Raw genomic sequence first — 20,873 nt, forward strand, 5'->3', positions numbered from 1 at the left:
AATTCAGGCTTCCTTGAGAGGATCTGTGTGGGAAGGGGGGTGTTGGGGTCTTGTATGTACAGTAACCATCAGCATCCTCTGTTCTTCACTGGGAGGATTCATGACGGGGATATCAAAAATCCACTCAACGTTATCTTTTCACGCTTTTTATCACAGCCTGCTTCTTTCTCATTACTTCCCAGCTGAAGTTTGAAAGATGCCCCCCCAGCCCTGTTACCCCAGGGGGCTGTTGCTTGTCGCACACTGCTTCCCTGGGGCTCTTCGGCCTTTCCCACATGGTCCCCCATGGCTCAGGCTAAAAGTGGTCAGGCAGCAGGCACTGACACGACTGTTACGCCACGCTACAACCAGCTCCGGCGCAGGCAAGTGCTGGGTCCCTGCCCAGGTCAGTGCAAAGCCTGATGCTTTCTCCTGAAAAATGGCAAAAAAAAAAAAATCACATTTACCGTGCTGGCACAACTAATTCATGTCTTTATATTAGTCGTGTTTAGGCCTATTTTATCATCTTATTTTTCTTGATTCCTTTCACTTTATTCTTGTTTTAAATAGACTTGAACTTTCTAAGCAAGCAAAGCTGCAGCGAAGGAAAATAAATCCATAATAAAGAATGCTGTTTTTGCAGGAGAATGAAAGGACTGAACCAGCTAAAGAATGGGTAAGAAAAGCAAACAAATATTATTCTGGTGATATTTCAAGTTTGGCAAGGCACACGTATTATACATGGTTCTGTACTGCTGTTGCTGATGAGAGGCAGTAGCTGGAAGGAAGATGGTCCAGTTTACCGACCCTGAGCAAGGCAGGGCCATTTACACCCTGGTGTAACCTAGCTCTAAATACCTCCAGTAACGGAAATTCCACGATACCCTCAACTGGCCCCTACCCACTGCCTTGCCCTACCTACCCAGATTTTCTCAGCATTCTTCTTGCTGTAACTTAAGGTGAATAGTTCTTCTTTAATCCACAAATATCTCCAAATCTGTGGTGTGTTTACTTCATCAGTCCACTGATGCACATAAAGTACCTCTCTCCCCTCCTGCCTGACTCGTGTAAGCTTTACTGAGATCGATGACCACTTTGTGATGATAGAGCTGCAGAAGAACAGCAAGATATTATTTACCCTCCTGCTTCTCAAGAACCTATAACACCTGGGAGATCATTCAGCATGGTCCCCTTCAGTTCAATCCTGAGCAATTTATCCATTTCAGACAATCTTACCACAGATTTTTCCAGACTAGAAAATTAGAAGGGGAAATTCTTAACAGCTCGTTGTATTTTTAGTGATAAGAACCAGGCATATTATTAAAATACAGCCTAAATTTGCTTTAAGTTATAAAGTGCAGTAGTGTGTTCAGGCCAGGCTCCCACATAGCTCAACAAACTGAGGTTTTCCCCAGCTCTCTGATTCAAGGCCAGCCAACCACATCATCCCCAAAGTGTCCTCAAGTCCCCCCCAGCTTCCGTGTAGCCCCTTCAGGTACTGGAAGGCTGCAATAAGGTCTCCCAGGAGCCTTCTCTGTAAGCCTAAGAATTCTAGTTTTGAACTAGAAAAGTGAACCTAAACATATCCACTGTCTTTAAGCTCACCGAGTTCTACAAATGAAGATGCTAATTTAATTATTTACTATTATTTATCAGCTATAGGAAAAAAATAATTTTGAGATTTACTAATCATACTTACTCTTATCAAAGCTATACAGGAACAAGTTGGTTTTCTCACAACGGCTATTAATCAGGTGACAAATAGGAGCAAAGGTGCCACCTAGTGACAAAACCACTGAAATGCTATTTTATAATAGCTGAAAACACACCCCCTGAAATTTTAGTCAAAAATGCAGTGAATGTTAACTGAAACAGAGGCTTAGTGAGAGCCATACAAACCTTTCTGTAGATAAGCAGAATACCTGTACTGGTAAGTAATATACAACCTCTTTATTCACCTTCTTTTTCATGCTTTTTTATAGGCCCTTGTAAAAAGTCCCCCCCAGCTTCCTTGTAGCCCCTTCAGGCACTGGAAGGGGCTCTAAGGTCTCCCCGGAGCCTTCTCTTCTCCAGGCTGAACAAGCCCAACTCTCTCAGCCTGTCCCCATAGCAGAGGGGCTCCAGCCCTCGGAGCATCTTCGTGGCCTCCTCGGGACTCACTCCAGCCAGTCAATATCCTTCTGATGTTGAGGGTCCCAGAGCTGGATGCAGCACTCCAGGTGGGGTCTCAGGAGAGCAGAGCAGAGGGGGAGAATCCCCTCCCTCGACCTGCTGGCCACACTGCTCTGGATACAGCCCCGGATACGGTTGGCTTTCTGGGCTGCCCGTGCACACTGCTGGCTCATGTCCAGGTTTTCATCCACCAGTACCCCCAAGTCCTTCTCCTCAGGGCTGCTCTTGATCCACTCTCCACCCAGCCTGTCCCTGTGCTTGGGATTGCCCCGACCCAGGTGCAGGACCTTGCACTTGGCCTTGTTGAACTCCATGAGGTTGGCAGCGGTCCACCTCCCCAGCCTGTCCAGGTCCCTCACGACTTTCTTCGTCTTGCATGGATCTTGTTTTGTTTCTTCCAATTCTTCTCTCAATAACTTGACTTCAGGTTTAGTTCCTATCAACCCCACTGCATATAATCCTCTTCCTTCAGTGTCATCATCCCCCGCTTCCTGGTCTTTACAGACAAATCAGCCAACAAAAATGTAGGAACTGAGTCAACATTGGCTAATATCACATTGTGATATGAAAAGAATATCAAATGTATGAAGGGAGAGTACAGAAAATGATAAAACAACAACAAAAGCCCAACCTCTCCCTGCCTCATTTTCCATTTCCATGGCAGGTAGCACAAGAAGTACTAGATTTAAACTGCAGCAAAGATTATTTAAGTCAGTGAGAAGGGAAAACTTTGTAGTGGTAAAGATTGTTGAGCACTAGAATAGCTTGTACAAGGTGACTGTAGAACCTCTGTTGCTGGAGAACAGAGAAACTCTGGGCATGAATGACGTAGGAGTCTTGATTGTGCATGAGGGCAGGATGGTACACTAATCAATCTCTAAAGATCTTCTCCACATCTCTTTTCTAGGATTCTGTGAAAACTAAGAAACATTAAGAAGATGAAAGACAAATGTTTTACATCTCCACTGCATATCTCTCATGAAAAAATTTCTTGTATCACACAACACTCCACAGTAACACTAATACACCTATACTTACCTATAACACCATTTACAACACAAAGACCGGAGGAAAAACAATTCATTTACTCTTCTAGGAAATGCTTGGCTATAAATAAATAATATTTCATATCTGCTATTATTTTTCCAAGAAGTATTTTAATGTTGCTCTCTATTTAAAGTGGAAATGCATTTTTAGTATCTCATAATACAGATGTTTCATAACCAAAATGAGCTAGCAGTAATTTTCTAAAGAATCCTCCACACATACTGGAAATCAGGCAGAGAATAAGAATTCACATTTTAATTTAATTGAGTGAGTTTTCCTGCTCTGAAGACCATCCCCATGAATTATTTTCATTCCAACAAGTTCCTTCTTATTCAGCATCTGAAATGCATTTTTCATCACAGCAGAATAATAATTTTTCACAGAACAAACAAAACCTATACTAAAAGCTTATACTAAATTGTTTCCTTCCCCTCTGCAGGGGAAGCAAAGGAAATTGCATACTTGTTGATCTCTGTAGGTATTTGCTGATCACTGTTAAGAATTTTTAATTCTCCCAGGCAGAAGGCTTCCTGTCTTCCTGTTCCCACCTCAGGTCACATGCAAGAAGGCATACCTCAGGCTCAGACTTTAGGCAAAGCATCAGCAGTGGTAGGAAACATGCTGCATCGCCACTTTAATGGGAGGGTGGTTTTGTTTGGCCTACCATTCTGTTAAAATTACTACAGAGAAGGCTACTACAAGTTACAGAGTCCACTTGGGCAGCACCACAGTATGTCTTAGTGTATGATGAACTAATTTCTCTCCAAACTATCACGGCACATAAGTGTTTCATCCGTGCCTGAACAAGACTGTAAATTTCTGGAATCAGGGACTTCATTTGTACAAAATCTCAGGACAAACTAATGCTGCCACTCGATACATCAACGAGTGTATCTTGCTTGCCCCTTGCAAGATTTCTGCCTATCCAGTGTGTGATTATGAGCTTTATTCATTTTCAGGGTAACTAAAGAGCTGAATATGAGACCCCGCCAGAGACACTTCCGTTAATCAAAATATTAACTAAAGCACTGATGTTTATGTACTGTACCAACATAAACAGAGACGGACTTAAAGTGTAAGGCCAGGCTTTTCTCTAATGAGATTGAGATAGGTTTTGTGGTTGCTGTTATTAAAATATTATTTTTCCCCAGGGAGACAGAGGAGAAAGGAGAATAAATAAAGGTCATAAACCACCTTTCAATTAGTACAAGCTAGCTATTGATAGCAGAAAGCCTAAGCAACATAATAGAGGACTACAGAGCACTGCTGAGCTGCCATTCCTCTTCATTACTCCAGTGGCCACAACCTGGAAAGTTCTAGCAGAAAACAAACCAAAACAAAAAACCAAACATACAAAACAAACAAGCAGAACAAGCAAAAAAACCCCAAATCCAAAAAAAACCAAACACACACAAAAACCACAAAAGGAAAGCACAGTGCATTTTGTGTGCATTTGAAAAAGAAGCTGATGACAGCATTGTAAGAAAGCATTAGAAGTTACCAGCCTGACATTGTCCATGCTCTTCAGCAAATACACAGCTTGAGTATTGGCAGATAGTATTTTGGGTTGTTTCCTGATGATTCTTCCTTAGAGAGTTTCCATCTCTGTTTTCATACTGAAGCAATTCCTTTGTTTCTTCATCAGCTCTTTTCCAGCCCTCTTCATTCCTTCCCCATGAGGACAGAACAACATTTGAATGCCAGGAACCTTTCTTTTTTTTCTGTGTTTTCTTTTTTTTCCCCCGCTCTTTCTCAGTTCCTTTTTTAAGTCTCTAGGTTTTTGACAGCATGTCTGAGGTTTGCTGATATTTCAAACCAGTTGTGGATTAAGCAGAGCATGAAAAGGACATCAGCCCCCAGCTTTATCTTCTATTCTGATTCTGCTTCTGCAGTGTTGGCAGAAAGTCCCAGCACAGCGATACGCCTTCCCTCTCCCTCTCACCCCAGATTTTTGCCTCTTGGCTCTCTGGATATTTCCAGCCTGCATGGGGATTCCCAAAGCAGGAGACCTTCAGCACTGTGCACCACCAGCGATGCAAGCCCCCACCCCCAGAAGCCCACTGCTGGGAGGAGGGAAGGCATCTTTCCCCAAGACGTGCTCACAGCAGCACCTTTGCCTCTCTCCTCCTGTCAGATGTGCTCACAGCAGCACCTTTGCCTCTCTCCTCCTGTCACATTTGGATTGTTTTCATCTCAGCTTTGAATTTTGATTTTTTAAAAACAAACAAAACCAACCCCCCAGCCTTAGAATACAGATTTGGAATTCCAGGTGTGTTGCCTGCAGTCAGCTTCGCACTGCACACCCTGACCTCAGGGTCCAAAGCCCTTTGGACACCTAAGCACAGATGCAACTGTTTGTAAGCTTGTAGTTGTGGAATTACATTTTTCTTCAGTGTTATTTTCAAATAAAGCATCAAAAAATTAAATGCAGAAGTAATTTTCAGCAACTTGATTATTTTCTCCCATGAATCTGACGTTTAATTTCTCATTTTCTCAGCCTTGTTAACTTGTAAAGCCACTACTGCTGTTCACCTCCACAACATACCCAGTGTGGGTATGTGGCAATTACGAGTAGCACTCTAGAATATATTTTCAGGATTAAGGTAACACAGAGGATTAGGAAGCAAGCTTATGAAGTTTGCCAAAGACAATGCCAAGTCCTGTCCTTCCAGTCTGATGCAGTGTGAAATGCTTCTTCTTACTATAGGAAAATAAATAGATTTTTGACTGCTGTTTCTCACACTAGTCCTGGCCACAAAATACATTTGCTACCTGACACAAAATAAGAAGAAAGAAAGAAGAAAAAGGAAAAGAAGAAGAAGAAAAAGGAAAGGAAGAAGAAAAAGGAAAAGAAAAAGGAAAAGGAAAAGAAAAAGGAAAAGGAAAAGAAAAAGGAAAAGGAAAAGAAGAAAGCTGTTTCTTAATCAAGGAGAGCTAGGGATCTGGAAAATAAAAATATACTGTGTAAAAGACCAAAGACATATGATGTCTCTAAAGGGGATGATTCTTACCGACTTTCGGGATATTCAGCTTCAAGGGAAGCAGACCCACATCATTATTCTTATCACAAAATATCCCACAGAAATTATAATAATGTAAGTTAAAGACAGTACTGTTACCATACTTGCACAATTGTTACTGAAGATCTTGCCAAGGCCTCTGGTTCTGTATTCTTTGTTAGCACTGCCACTTTTCTGGCTAATTCCCTAAGGAAACAAGGTTTATACAACTGTACAGGCTTCTCCCTGCCTCAGCTTCCCTTCCTCAAGCCCTTCAGTGAGTTTGTAACTGGTTGGCTCATTTCAACCAGACTCAGGCAAAGGAGGGAAATCTCCATTGCTGTGTCCAAACCTCAGAAGTCAGACGCAGTTCCCAGCTCCCAGGACCATACGTGCCCTGCAACCTCACCCACTCCCATTTTACGGTAGCACGGACAGAAGAAATCAATGGTTCAGACCATTGAAAAAAAGATTTTTTTTTTTTTCTGCCAAATCAGTGACCACAGAGTATATTTTTATCACTGCTTTTTATTCAGTAATGTCAAAGTTCATTCATTCCTGTTTTTCCATGGTTTTTATCATGGTTTTTAATCATCTTTTACATTCCAGGCTAACAAGAAGCAGCATTTAAAAAACGCTAACGCACCTCACCGCGTTGCTCCTAGGGTCATTACGCCATCACTTTGAGACGGTAGGTAGCTCTCATGCTACGTAGTTTTTTCTAGAATCCAGTCTGCATACTCAGCAACTTTTGTGTAGACACCCGGCTGCCTGGGGCGAGCGCACCCCTCGCCCCAGCTGGTAATGCCCACCAGGTACCACACCTCCTCGTGCCTGCACGACAGCGGCCCTCCCGAATCTCCCTGTGTCGCAGGACAGAAAGACAGAGCACTCAAGAAGAGCTCGCCTCAGGATTTCTCTCTCACAGAAAGCCTGGGTTTACATCAGCCTCATCCAACGTTAAACACCAGAATAACTGCCTAGATTTCTATCACTTTCACTTAAGACTAATTAAAACTGATTTTGGGGGTAAATTGACTTCTAAATACTGTCCGGTCATTGCAAATAATTTCCATTTTGTATGAAGGTTCAAAACTATTGCCTTTTTTTACTATTTATTTACCTACATGCACTGATTTAACACCCAATGAAGACTACATGAGAAAAATAGTAATTCTGCCGATGTTTTCTCCTATGACCTTGGTTTTGGTATGCAAACCTCAGTTCTCTACGTGCCTTAACCTTGCTTAAGTGACTCTGTCCCCCTCAGGATAAAACACCTCTCTCTTTTCTTTTCCTATTCCTAACTGATCTTTCTGAGCACAAGGTTCTTTAGTGTAGCTGTTACGAGTTGTTGAGACAATAGCAAGTGTACTATTTTTATAAAACAGCATCTCCTTGTTCTGGCACACTGTATCGGATAAAGAAAGCTTAACTGGCATAGCAGAAGAATTACTTCCCAGCTCCAAGTATTTTTATTCTTAATTATTCCATGCCAACCATAGTAACGGTAACATTTTAGCATAAAAAAGTTAACTGTTAAATCCTTGAAGTGAAAATACTGTATTTGGTAGAGAATTTAATCTTACTAACCAGACTATTCTTGCATAAATTAACTTAGAATATTTAAATTAATGCAAGTGCATAAATTGACACTTGAGCGGAGAATTTGGCACACTGAACTCACACGGTTGTGACATTTTCAATTCTAATAATGAACAGACTAGTCTGCTCAGGTGGTCACTAGCCTTCCATTCCCCATGCATTTTAACAGCATTGCTAGCACCCTCCCTTCTTGTTTGTACACACTGGATGCCCTAAAATAAGCTTTCATGTACTGTATTTCATGTCAAGAAATAATAATATTGCGTAGCAAATCTACTTTTATTGGAGAAATGCTTTGACATACTTTACTTGTTCTCTTTGGATTTCTGATCCTCTGAAGGAATACTGTTTTATTCCCTAAACTGATGAGATATATACACACTCTGAGTTTCTTATTCATTAAATCTATCCCTAAAGATTTCAATGACACTAAAGATTTTCAATGTCAGTTCAAGAAATGTTGTGCATATACCTTGGTTTTCAGTGCAAAAGTGACAAGTTAATCAACAGCTCTACTGATAACCCTATTTTTCTAACAGCAATAATCACAGTATTCTACTATATATTTGAACAAATGGTTGGAATACATGAGTATATACTACTCCCTTTCATTACCTTACAAGCATCCCTTCCACCTTCATCATAGCCAGCACAGATCACCTTGTCACCTATTCTGCGCTTCCGGTACCTTGCCTGGCATTCCTCTTTTGACATGAGGGGAACGGTAGCCTTCTGAAGAATATCTTCTACACGACCTACGTAACAGGCAGTATGAACAAAGAAATGTTTGCTTCTAGCAAAAGAAAAATTAAAATTAAACTCTAGACATTGCATACCCATACAGTGATATTACAGAGTTGGAGGCCACTGTTTTTAGAGTCTTGTTAGATGTTTATGACACTGATTTGCAATGAATCCTCCTATGTGTATGACTTTCAGGACATTAGCCCTTGGAAACTGTCCTCCCATAAAGAGCATTGTTCTGTGCTATTAACATTATTTCTTAGCAATGTGTTAAAAGAGGTTTGTAACCTCCCCATTGCCAAATCTATGCTGCTCCATGCCCTAGTGGCTTACAGGATGGAAAAAAAACTGCACACAGAGTAAAAAAAGGGTATTTGAGAGCAGCCTTTTCTTGGAAATTAACAGAAGAAATTAGCCTATAAAACATCTGCCTAAATTTGTTCGATTGCACATTGAACTCCAACCTTCAAGTAGGAAGGAATATACCGGAAAGGACACTGTTTAAATGGGTGTGCATATACACATAAATATCACACATATAATAATTTAAATAAATAAATACATGTAAAAACATACTTTGCTAATTAACAGCTATTTGGCATATGTCCATATAAAATCAGAGGAATTAAAATTCCATCTACTATCAAAACACAAACCTCATTGGCATTGTTTGTAATCAGCCTTCAGAATCATAAAAGCAATGTACTTCAATCTCCAATTTCTAGCCATATGAATACAATCATGTAAAATAAACCCCCACGGCTTATGTGCAGGCTGTAATTCAAAACCTCACAGTTCAGTGATTAAGTCTGTTGGCTTTTATCAGCTGAGAGCACGAAAAGGAGTGTACATTCCAGGTATATACATGGTTTTGCCCATAAATTAAGTTAGAAGCTAAGGAAAAGCATTTGAGGGATGTACAGGATATATTTAAGGTTGCATTTTTACATATTTCAAATTATGGAATCAAACAATTTTTAAAAATCTAATTTTTGTGTCAGCACACAGAGTTATTTAATAATCATTTCATACACCTTTCATATGTTTTATGATGTCTTAACAGAATTAGATTCTAATTAAGAATTATATTACAGCTCTGGCCAGATAGAAATAATGGTAGCCAAAAACATCGTAGAATTTTCTTTTAAGAAAGGAGAGGTTTTTTTTTAAAAAAAGGCAGTAGTTTTGGGGTTTTTTTAACCACCTGAATTTTGCAAATACAAGGACTCACTGTTTAAATATTTATCTGTACCTTTTTCTTTTCTGTAACCCCATCCAATTACCCAACAGTCCGTATAAAGTATGTTAGCGTCTTCTTTCGATGGCAGGCAAATAGGTAGCTGAAGATCTAAAATATGATTAAAAATATTAGTTTGACCAGAAGAGACAACTGCAACATTAAGGTTTTGTGGGCACCTACACAACCCCTGAGGCTAGACTCCATGCTGTGCTTTGTCCCTGACACTATATACCCTTCCAGTCACATAAACAAAAGCCACCCATTTCCTTTTTAAGACCAACAGAATGAGATTCTCCTCAAACCCCAGTAAGTGCCTATTAAAGGAAGCCAGCCCAGGTGTCATGCACTGCCATACCAATTCCAGCCCTGTGTCATCCTGCACATTTTCAGAATTCCTCTGAAACACACTACATACCAGTAAAATTCATAGGCTTATCAAGTTTCATTAAAGCAATGTCATATCCAGTCTGTGCGTATTTATACTGAGGGTGAACAATAATCTCTTCCACTTTGAAGAAGGGCGTATCCTCATTTATTTCTGATTGTTTTAAAATACCAGCATAAACACGCCAAATGTTGGGATTCTCAAGACTGAGGGAAAAAGACAAAGAGTCAGTCTGTGGCAAAAGACTTGCACTGATTTAGAGTTTGTGTGCAGACACCAAGATCTTCTGTTACTTCTGAGTGTACAGTGAACAGCACTGAGGTCATTCTTTCCAGATTTCATTTTCACACACTCAAAACTAAAAAAAAGGTCATTCTGTCCATTCCCTATACTTCTTTCTGATTCTCTCCCTATCCATATTTTCATCCCCACATCAGTTTTATGTCTCCTTTGTATTCAGACTCTCATTGTCCTGATCCATCTTCATCCTCCTTTCCCTTTTGCCTTCATTTACTTTCTTTCTTTCGTCTCCTTTTTTTTTCTTTTTAATTTTCAACAGTCTGATGTGAGCCCTGAATTAGTAAACTACATTATTCCCATTCATTCCAACGAAACAGCTTTTCTAGTAATGAAAATAGAGTTGGGAATATAAATCCAAGTAGAGTCTATTCAGACAGTTATTTGTTAGGAAAATGACACTAACTGTGTAAATACAGATTAGAAAGTGTAATATCACAGAACTATCAGAAAGGTTCTATTTAACCGTCATGATTTCAACTTTACTCTGAGTAAGTTTAAGGGATATTTCATTGTGATATTCTACCACTGAGGCAACCTGGAAGTTTTGGTACATGCAATGAAGAAGATGCAAAACTTGTCTTAAATAAACTTGCTAAAAATGTTGAAGATTTTATATAGATCTATGAATCCATAAATATCAGTTAGGCTTAATAATTCCCAATTAACAAAGAGTATTTTTAATTTTTTTATTTCGCAAGTATTCTGATATATTATCTTTTATAATACTGGTAACTTCTACATTGGACAGCAGGTAGAGAATATTATATTTTAAATATTCTATTTTAAGAGGTTTTTTAAGAGTTTAACCACTTTTATAAAGTTTGCCACTACGGACAAAATACTGGCAATATTATTCCAAGTGAAAACAATAATGGGTAACATACTACACTGCGTGACTAAAAATGACTGATTTTTGGACCATGTTGCTGGGTCAACATCCTCTTCTTTGAAGCATTTTATCTGTTGCCTGTCCCTTTTCTCCAATCAGACTGCCTTACACTTTTCACTCTGTAAATGACAGGATAACCTGCTTTATGGGAGATGACAGTGTTGGGAAGGAAATGAAGCATCTGCATGACAATTAAATCAAGCTCTTCACAACACAAGTAATTTCATGACCCAAATCTGGTGGTAATTCGAATAACAATACAGATTATATGTGTCAGTGCAAATTAGCAATGTCCTTGGTGTTGGCTGCTTTATATTTTGTTCTTACCGATGAAATCTGCATTAAAAATAGGGTATTAATTGACTGATTAATAGAGTTGAGAGAGTATGAAAAACTAAACCCTGTTAAAGGAAAACCAGGACAATTGGGGTCTGGATGTTTCATACAACACAGACATAGGTAGTTCAGGTACCAGAAGCAGCCTGATAGTGCCCCCACTTTGTGTCCTGGTCAAATAAATTAACTTGCTGAGCACACTGCTGCTGAAGCTATCAGATTAGTACCGTCTCTTAAGTGCCACAGAGAAATCTTTGAGACAAGTCATTTGAAGTTTATGATATGCAGTAACACAGTAACAGGATTTCCTTGATAGGTGATACGGTATTACAGTAAGAAAAAGCTTATATCACATAAGAATGTCTAAGTTTCTGTAGGTATCTGGTGTCCACTGTAGAATTTTATCTTCTAGACACATTAAAATAATTTTGCATCAGTAATACAATACTGTGTTACAAACGGACAAAGTACAGAGTTCCAATTACATTCAGGATACGAATAGTCTTCCTTAGAAGTTGAACTTCTGGTTAGATTAAACCAGTTTATTTTATTCTAGTCCTCAATTTTATTTTTCCAAAAGGTAGATCTCGACTTATCTCACTGGCTGGATGAAACTTTGGGGTTTATTTGTACACTTACATTTAGGCCTCACCTCATGACGCAGTGAGCCGCCGTAAGAACCCACCGGTTGCTGATGATAGAGCCCCCGCAGAGATGTCTCTGACGAGACAACTTCACGTGCAAGCTGACCTGCCATGGCCACTCACCAGGGGAAGAATCTGTCCCTCCAACAATCCTAATAGTTCTTGCAGAATGCTGCATACACACTACAAATAATTTAAAAATGAGTTTAAAGATAATTTGCACTCACCGATGGAAAACGAAGATGAGACTATTGCTGACCCCTGAATAGGGACCGATTATTGCACAGAGGGTGATACATCCTCATCCCTTGATGATTTATGACCATGAAGTCCATTAAAACCAAGTTTACAGTGCTACAGATGGCTTTTACAATGTGCAGGCCTGGCTGACTTCACCTCTGCAGAACACCCTTTAACGTCACTAGGTGTCCCATTGGCACAATGCAACCAATTAAAAAACATTTTTAAAAAGAGGTTTTTTGGCTTCTGTACTGAAATCAGTTAAGCACTGTCTCTTTTACATGAAAGAAGTTCTACTTACCAGTACTGGCTTTTTTTTTACATAATCTTAGTGAGTATCCAGAAATCCTTCCTGGTCCAGGTACTATTTTCACTGGAGATCCATTTGAGGACATTCTTAGGTGACACTCACACTTTCTGCCAATGAATTAATGCAAAGATTCCGTTTGTACGTCTTTTTTTGTTAATGTAGAACACATACACCAAGTCTGCAGAATGGTTATTTCATCGATCTTTGAACATTTAAAAAAATATATCTCACCTTTCCTCATTGCATGAATCTTGGAGGGGAAAGTAGGTAAAAAACTGGCAGCGGATGACATCTGTGCAAGCCTGCTGACAGGCTCTGTGTCCTTTAGTATAAGTGACATTGAGTTCATCTCCCCAAAAATTCATATGCACGTAAATGCGAGAATTGCAGGCTGCAAGAATGAGTGCATTCCAAGCATCAGAAAGCCTATTAATCCAATTCAAAATCAGTACTTTGATTGTAATTTATTGTTTACCAGGAAAGGATCTTCTGCAATTTAGGAGACCAAAGCCTGATACAGCATTTTTTCGTGATGTAAGTGCCTCTGGTATCCCACTTGTTGATGTCTTCAGAAGGCAAAGATTTCTAAATGAAAAAGTTTTTACAGTAAATAAGTCTGTTCTCACATGCTAAAATTGATTGCTTAAGTACCGGTAAGGGAACGTTCTGTCTTAGATGTGCTTTTTCTCCCAAGTCTCTACCTGTAAAAGTATTTCATATGAAAATGCATTCATTAAGTTCACACTAAATCGAGAGGGCTTTTGTACTCTGGTGAAATGGCATATGACTGTAAAACTGAAGGCTGTACAGTATTTGCACATATGTAGAAGAGGTGACTTTAGATGATCTATGCCATCTCAGCTTTGCTTCTCCCTGGAATTCCTTTGAAACTATTCTGGTTTGTGTGGAATGTAGATTTTTAATTATTCTCACTATTAAGGATGAAAGAAGGAAGCTCAATAGAAACATTTTTAAACCTGTTAACTTTATCAAAAAATCTTTTTAGGTAAACCACTTGATACTGCTAGGAAACCAGACGACTTTTGATAATTTACTAATATTCAGCTTCATGTCATTAAAACAATCTGGAGGCTTACTGTCTCTTTGATGTATATAACTCTTTTCAGATTAACACCAGACATACAGCTGCAATACAAAATCCCTGATCACACTGAAGAACAGATGAAATGTCAACATGAAATTACAAACTTATGAATACAAAACACAAAATGCTGTGCTTTACTGAAAATAAGCTTTGAACAAGAATTTCCATAAATATAAGAAAGTAGTGGTTAAAATAGACTGTGTGTTTTTTTAAATAAAATCTACTTAGAAAATTGGTTAGTTGTCATATTCACCTTTGGGATTCTATTTGCCAGTCCCTGGTAAAGAATGTAAAGAACAAGCACTTTGGAAAATATGTACAAAGAGTTTGGCAGACAGAGATATCAGGAGTGAAAAAACTTGTAATATTCATTCCTGAAAATTCTTGATCTTCAAAAATGTCCATTTGACAATCTGTATAAAATAAGAACAAAATACAAAAAAATTCCAAAGATTTTATTATGTCATCAGAATATTAAGGTTTAAGGATTATTCATTTCTATCCTTACTCACATTTTCCTTCCTCTGTGACCAACAAACTGAAAGATGACACCGTATTTTAACCAAAAAAACTCTGTCTCAAGAACATTTTTGAGTGGGTAAACTCATAGCAAGGACTTATGAGCATGGATAAAGTTCACACAGATGAGAGGAGAAATGACATGTTAGAATAGAGATTTGCTAATCTAATAGGGAAAGTTTTAAATGAGCAACAGTGCAGATCAGTGTACAAATCCATAGTTAGGAATAAATCATGGTAATCTAGGAAAAGACTAGAATAATTAAGGTAATGGCTATATCTAAGAGGATTATGGGAAAACTAGAGGAAGAATAATGGGATGATCATCTTAACACTTTATTAAATGCTATTTGAAAAGTAGGCAGAAAGGGAAAAACAGTAAAAGGGAAAGTAGAGCTTAATGTGACTCCTCTTAATTTGATGAGATTTTAAAAAAACATAAGCATGAAAGGACAGCAATACTGTACAGTGATTACACAATAAGAATAGCAAAAGAAAAGAAAACAGGAGACTATAATATAAGGGTCAATTAACTCTGACAATTAGTAAGTAAGATCCCATGTTAAAGGGCACAGAGTTCAGGAGAACTAATAGTTTCTAAAGGAAATCGTATTTAAAGCACAAATGTGGATCTGGAAGTTTAGGGAAGCTAACCCACGATCTCAGTGATCATTCAGTGATGGTTTGTTCAACGTTCAATGACCTCACGGAAGGTACTTTGCAAAGGGCAGAAATACAGACAAATAGCGATGGATGCATAATAGCCTGTGTGCGTAAGGACACACTCAGAAAGGCAAAGGCACAAAATGAAACGCCAGATAGGAAGGATCAAACCCTTGAAATAAAAATATGCAGCAGCATTCAATTAGCATTAAGAAAGGAGCTCAGGTTCTGCTCAGGAGAGAAGGAAAGCGAATGGCAAAGGACACAAGAAAGGCTAAAGAACTACCCTTTTTTTTTTTTTCCTGTCTTCTTCATGAAAACAAACTGCAGTCAGATGATCAACAACATTTTCAGCATTACAGAGCAAAGGGAAGAGGGCATGGTAGAAGAGGAAACAGAAACGCCATAATATTATTTCAGTAGTCTTAGAATCTGACTGAAGCAATCTCAAAGTTTCTTGGTACGATTTAGCTTTCAGTGTTCACAGAGGGTTGCTGTGATGCCAACAGCTTTGAAAGGGGAAGCATCTATTTATAAAATGACAACACTGAAACATAAAATGTAAGACTAGTCAGCCTAATACAGTCACGAAAAAACCTAGAACCAATATTCAAATAAATGCATTTCAGATATTTACAACACAACAAGGCAGAAAGTGGTACTGAAATTTTATTACTGCAGTTGACAAATCTCTGTCTGGACAGGTATAGCTGATCTGTCTTGGATTAGGACAGATGAGATCCTTAGATGACCTCTTGATCCAATAGTACTGTCTAAACTTCTATGATCCCATGATTTATTCCTTCTCTCTCTCTTCTTGCCTTTCTTGCAAGACAGAAAGCAAGAAAAGACAAGTAGAAACAAGACTGACCTTCACATGCTTTCAGAAATTCTGATTTAATTTGTGATGGATCATTACTGCCATGTCATCACTGTCATAAACCGTAAATGTCTTTATCAAAGTCTCAAATGACTTCTGACATTTTTTTAACTTAAAATCATATTGTTTGTCCATATGCTAGAGTCCCTTGATTCTACTCAAAGTCCGTGGGCAGGACCCTCCTGAGTACTGTGATTTTTCTTCTAATCATGAATACGGGTCTTCCTAGTGTATCTTAATGAGAGTCTGAGGGGGGAGGGGAGTCTTCCTTCCATTCTCTCTCACATACATAGTGAGGGAATAGCAAAATTGTTTTCTTCCCTTTACAAAAGCTTTTCTTCCTTTTTTTTTTAATCTTCATACTTCATCTTTAAGATCTGAACAAAACTACTTTCTCGATAGTTTCCAAAGATTATTCCTACAGTAGGACTAGCAGAGTCTGAAGAAAACATATTGATACAGAAAAAAAATATACAGTGTCTCTACAAAATGTGATTTCTATGGGAAAACTAGATTATCTGTGAGTTAAAATAAGGCTGTATGGAAGCAGAACAACATCATCACCATTAAGAAGGGAAAATAACACACAGTAAGACAAGGTGGAGGTAGATTTAAAAAATTAAAGAAAACAGAAAAGAAAAAGTGAAAGATGTTTCAATTTAGAATAAGAAGGTATAATACATGCTATTTGATCTTGCGCTCTAGAAAGTTTTGCCTGAGTAATGATTGGAGGAACAAGCATGAACACTACTTTCATCCCAAATCACCCACAAAATACAGAATACAACCCTTCATGATAGCCAGTTGTATTAGAAAGATGCAGGTCTTTATTAAAAATTTCTAAGTGCATAGACCGTATACAAAAGAATTTAGAAACCTTTATATTCCTCCTGATCTCTGACTTTGATGGGATTTTATCTTTCAGTTTTGTATCCACAGTACAAAGATAACATGCAATTTTCATCAAGCTAATTGTATGAAAGAATTCTTTGGATCTTCAAAGCAGGAAACTGTCTTTGTAAGACAAATGATAAAATGGAAAAATTAGAAAGATCTGAACCTCCTTTGTGCCTGAGAGTACTAACTGTATTTGCAAGAATAAGTTTATATTAGAATTATTTTACATAATGAAGCATTTAGACATGTCAGTGATAGACTGCACCTCATCATCCATAAACCTTAAAACTAAACTGAATCAGAGATTTTAAATAGTTACCTAATTCAGAAAGCTGGCATGGCTTTAGAGAGAATCCCGACACAACCTCATCAAGCACCTTTATGCTGGTTGGAGTTCCTACACTGGTACTTTTCAAGAAGCACTTTTTACTGAGTGGCAAAGAATAAAGAAAGTGGTAAGACAACAGGCCATCTTCCTTGGTCTACACCATCCTCCTGGCCCCATCATTCCCACCACGGTGCATGTTCTGGCCATGGGTCAGAGCAATCTCCAGTCTCCAGAACAATCTTCAAATGAGGAACAGAGCTAGCTGAACAAGGTTTAACTTGTAAAATTGAGAGGATTAACAGCTCAAAGATAGGCCTGATAAAAATGAAAGAATTTCTGTAGCTGCTCTGATGATGTTATTTTAAGGGCAATAAGCAGGGCGAGATTTAACAGAGCAATAGTGCTGCACACCTACCAATATCATTTGCATTTCAATATCTCCAGAGGTTTTTAATTTCTTTCAGTGCTGTGATAAGTTTGTCTTTCTCACTGAGGGACAACTGAAAGCTAATTTACTACAGACATTTTCCTGTCTGTAAGCTTGAATAAACATTGTAGGATGACAAGTCAAGGAAAAATAATTTCTTTGAATAAATTCTCACACTTTAGATGGCTCTGAGACTTAGCCTAATAAAGCACATCACTGTCCAAGGAAAGGGATCAAACCTGCATTTACCGCATGCTTGCATTGTGAAATGTTTCTGAGGCATATGTAAAAAAATGACAATGGTAGTCATTGCTGCATCTTTTTTGACACTGTTGATAGCTGCCAGCCACAGTAACATCATAAATTTTCCCTTCCATATCCAGTCCTATGTGGACATCTGGACTGCAAGCTGTGAAAAAAGGAGAGATCAAGTTCTGAAAACATGCTGCTGCTCTTTTCCCCTCATCCCAAACTGCCCAAAAGAAAGCAGCTCATATGGCACAGCCCTCATCATCCAGATTCCACATCCCATGCTCACCGCAGTTACATCATCCTTCGCATATACTTCCAGTAACAAACCCACAAGTGTAGGTACAGTATAGTACCCCCGACAGAGGAAAAAACTGGCAGACTTTGACAATGCCTCAGCCTATGTGAGAGGGAAGCTCTAACCACTATGGCTGAGGCCATGATCACATCAATCAAAGAACGAACTCAGGATTGACACTGAAACGTACCTTCCCATTTCCAAATCCATAGAGCAGTTTAAAAGGCAAATTCTGTCCTCATAAGCAACAGGCATCTCCCATGTGAGTCAGGAGATTTAATTTACACTACACGGAGGGAGAACTGGGACTGTAGCGGTCTATTTCAAATAGCTTTCCCCCTGCTGCAAGATGCAGGTTTTGCCTCATGGTCAGCAGAATCTCTTCAGAAAACACCAATCAGCCAACCAGTGGTGGAGTTTTTGAACATATATGGGTCAACTTTCATTTTAGTAACATTAGTCTGATTCTAGATTAACTCCAGCGATATCAATTATTCCATAGAACATAAAGAATAACATCCCACTGAAATCTATTTTGCTGGACCAAAGCTCCTCAGAAATAGAAATGCATCAGGATGTAGACAGGAAAGGGCTTTTAGAAGTCCTGACTGCTCTGAAAAGCAAGTGGCAAGCCAAAGCAATCACAACTGATTTGTCAGGAGCTGCAACAGAGAACTTGCATCAAGGAAGGCCCATTTAGCCCTGGCACATGGAGGTGCTATGCCAGTAAAACTAAAGAATTAGCCTGACACCCATAAAACACTATTTGGCTTTGAAGTCAGTAAGTGAATAAAATATATTCTTCCTTATTCTGTTTTTCTGTGGTAGCATGCTGTGCTTAAAGCTGACCTCTTAATGCCATCACAATGATGGTACAAGCTTAAAGCATATTTAAAACAACGCATTTAATAGGCTTCAAATATGCCTGCTAACAACTTGCAGTGTGGCGTGCTGACCCTAAGACCGTGCATAGCACACATACACTGAAAGATGGAGCTGCTAATAAATTATTACCTCATCTGGTGTGACGCCAGTGGATAGTTGGGGCTGGAGGGTGAAAACAGTGGAAGATTTTGTAAGCTGTGTTTGGAAGAGAACTGGCAAAGAACATACAAATCATTGTTTGGCAGCTTCGCTGAATCTATTCCTGGTTTTGAAATGCTAATTTTCTAACACCTGCCACATGATACAGAGCATGCATGTGAACAACCGTATCTTACCACTAATTTGGATGTTACACTGTTTTAAGGAATGTCCAGAAATAGCTCCTTCCATATCCACTTCTGGCAGCATTTCTGCGTCACTGTCTTTTAGATAGCAGGAAAACCTGTGTTTTAAAATGCAACAATTCACAGCTTTGGCAGTACAACACAGACTTTCATAATTGTTTCTCAGGCGAAATGCAGGCTGTCCAACTTCCCTCAACATTAAAATTTAGACAAATGAAATTTGGAGAAAGACACGGTAGAGCTGCATCTGTGTTTTGCACGGGTAGCAGATGAGATTACTCGGTGCATGTGAGAGCTCCAAGAGATCTCATTAAAGCGAGAAGCAGAGCCTGGGGTTTGGAGGACAGAAACACACTGGGCATCCTCCTCTCAGGCTACTGAAGCTCTTAATTGTGAGATTATGCTGAAGAAGGAAGGGCAGGAGACAGTAGAGAGGACCATTGGCAATGTGAAATTGCTCACGCTGTCCCTCAACAATAAGGAAGAGGGTCAGTTCTGTTGCCTTGAATGGGTTGGTATACAGGTGTGAAAGATTGGGCACTGCCAAATTTAATCATTTGAATTTAAGCAAATACTCTTTTAGCTCACCAGTTTTAAAGATACATGACATTATTTTCCATGGCAACTCTGTAGCTTTCCCTGTGTGCCCCATTCTGCCAAAATGTTTCGGAGTTCCTAAAATTATTGCAGGATAGCAGAAAAAGCCACACAAACATGAACATCTTACCTTTTTGCAGGATCTTCAGTCGACGCCGCTGGCAAATAAGTGAAGAGCAGACAGGTAGGATGGTAAGTACACACCACTTGGCAGTAATTGGCACTCGGTGTAAAAATTGTAGCAAGGTCTCCTCCTTGGAAATATGTATTTTCATAGATCTGAGTCACACATTCTGATACGGAATAACAAAATGCGTAAATTATTAGAGATGGGCGCGCGCACAATTCACCAGGAGAGGGCTTTTAAGACAGTCCTTTGGCAGGAGAAGAGGGTGAGGGGCGTGAGCAGCACAGTTTCTCTGAGAGTCTCGTCTTTGCTCTCCAGCAGAAATAGAACTCTCTGGGGTGTCCATTCCCTGCCTTATGCCTGATGCTGGAGCAGGGCAGCTTGAGACGAGGCAGAAGCCCGAGCAGGAAGATGGGCCACACGGCAGATCTGTCTGGCAGAGAGGGAAGGCACCTTCTCAGGGCAGATCTCAGTAGCGGCAGAAGTGTCTTCTGCGAGAGACCTGTACGAAGCACCATGAAGAGGAAAACCGGGAGAAGGAAGTGCAGAGACCAAAAAGAGTTAGAAAGTTGTATGTGGACACAGTCCTATTTTGTAGTGGGATGCTCCAAGGCCAGAGCCACAGGCAGTGGCACTGTGCAAAGTTTCAACGGCTCCCAGCATT

At 39.3% G+C, this 20,873-nt stretch overlaps 1 protein-coding gene across 1 annotated transcript; it reads right to left on the minus strand.

The window, feature by feature from the left end:
* Nucleotides 1-6,904: 6,904 nt before the first annotated feature.
* LOC104514970 (coagulation factor XI-like) lies at nucleotides 6,905-20,442 on the minus strand (the record flags this gene model as incomplete). The annotated part of the gene is made up of 13 exons (XM_010158790.1): nucleotides 6,905-7,060; nucleotides 8,418-8,557; nucleotides 9,799-9,894; nucleotides 10,202-10,377; nucleotides 12,349-12,523; nucleotides 12,882-12,997; nucleotides 13,122-13,281; nucleotides 13,366-13,475; nucleotides 14,249-14,408; nucleotides 17,274-17,383; nucleotides 17,959-18,118; nucleotides 19,477-19,583; nucleotides 20,213-20,442. Coding segments are annotated over 13 exons (1,896 nt in total), but the record flags the coding sequence as incomplete, so codon positions are not given.
* Nucleotides 20,443-20,873: the final 431 nt, after the last annotated feature.

This window comes from Eurypyga helias, unplaced genomic scaffold (assembly GCF_000690775.1).
Source record: "Eurypyga helias isolate BGI_N326 unplaced genomic scaffold, ASM69077v1 scaffold10219, whole genome shotgun sequence".
Lineage (NCBI taxonomy): Eukaryota > Metazoa > Chordata > Aves > Eurypygiformes > Eurypygidae > Eurypyga > Eurypyga helias.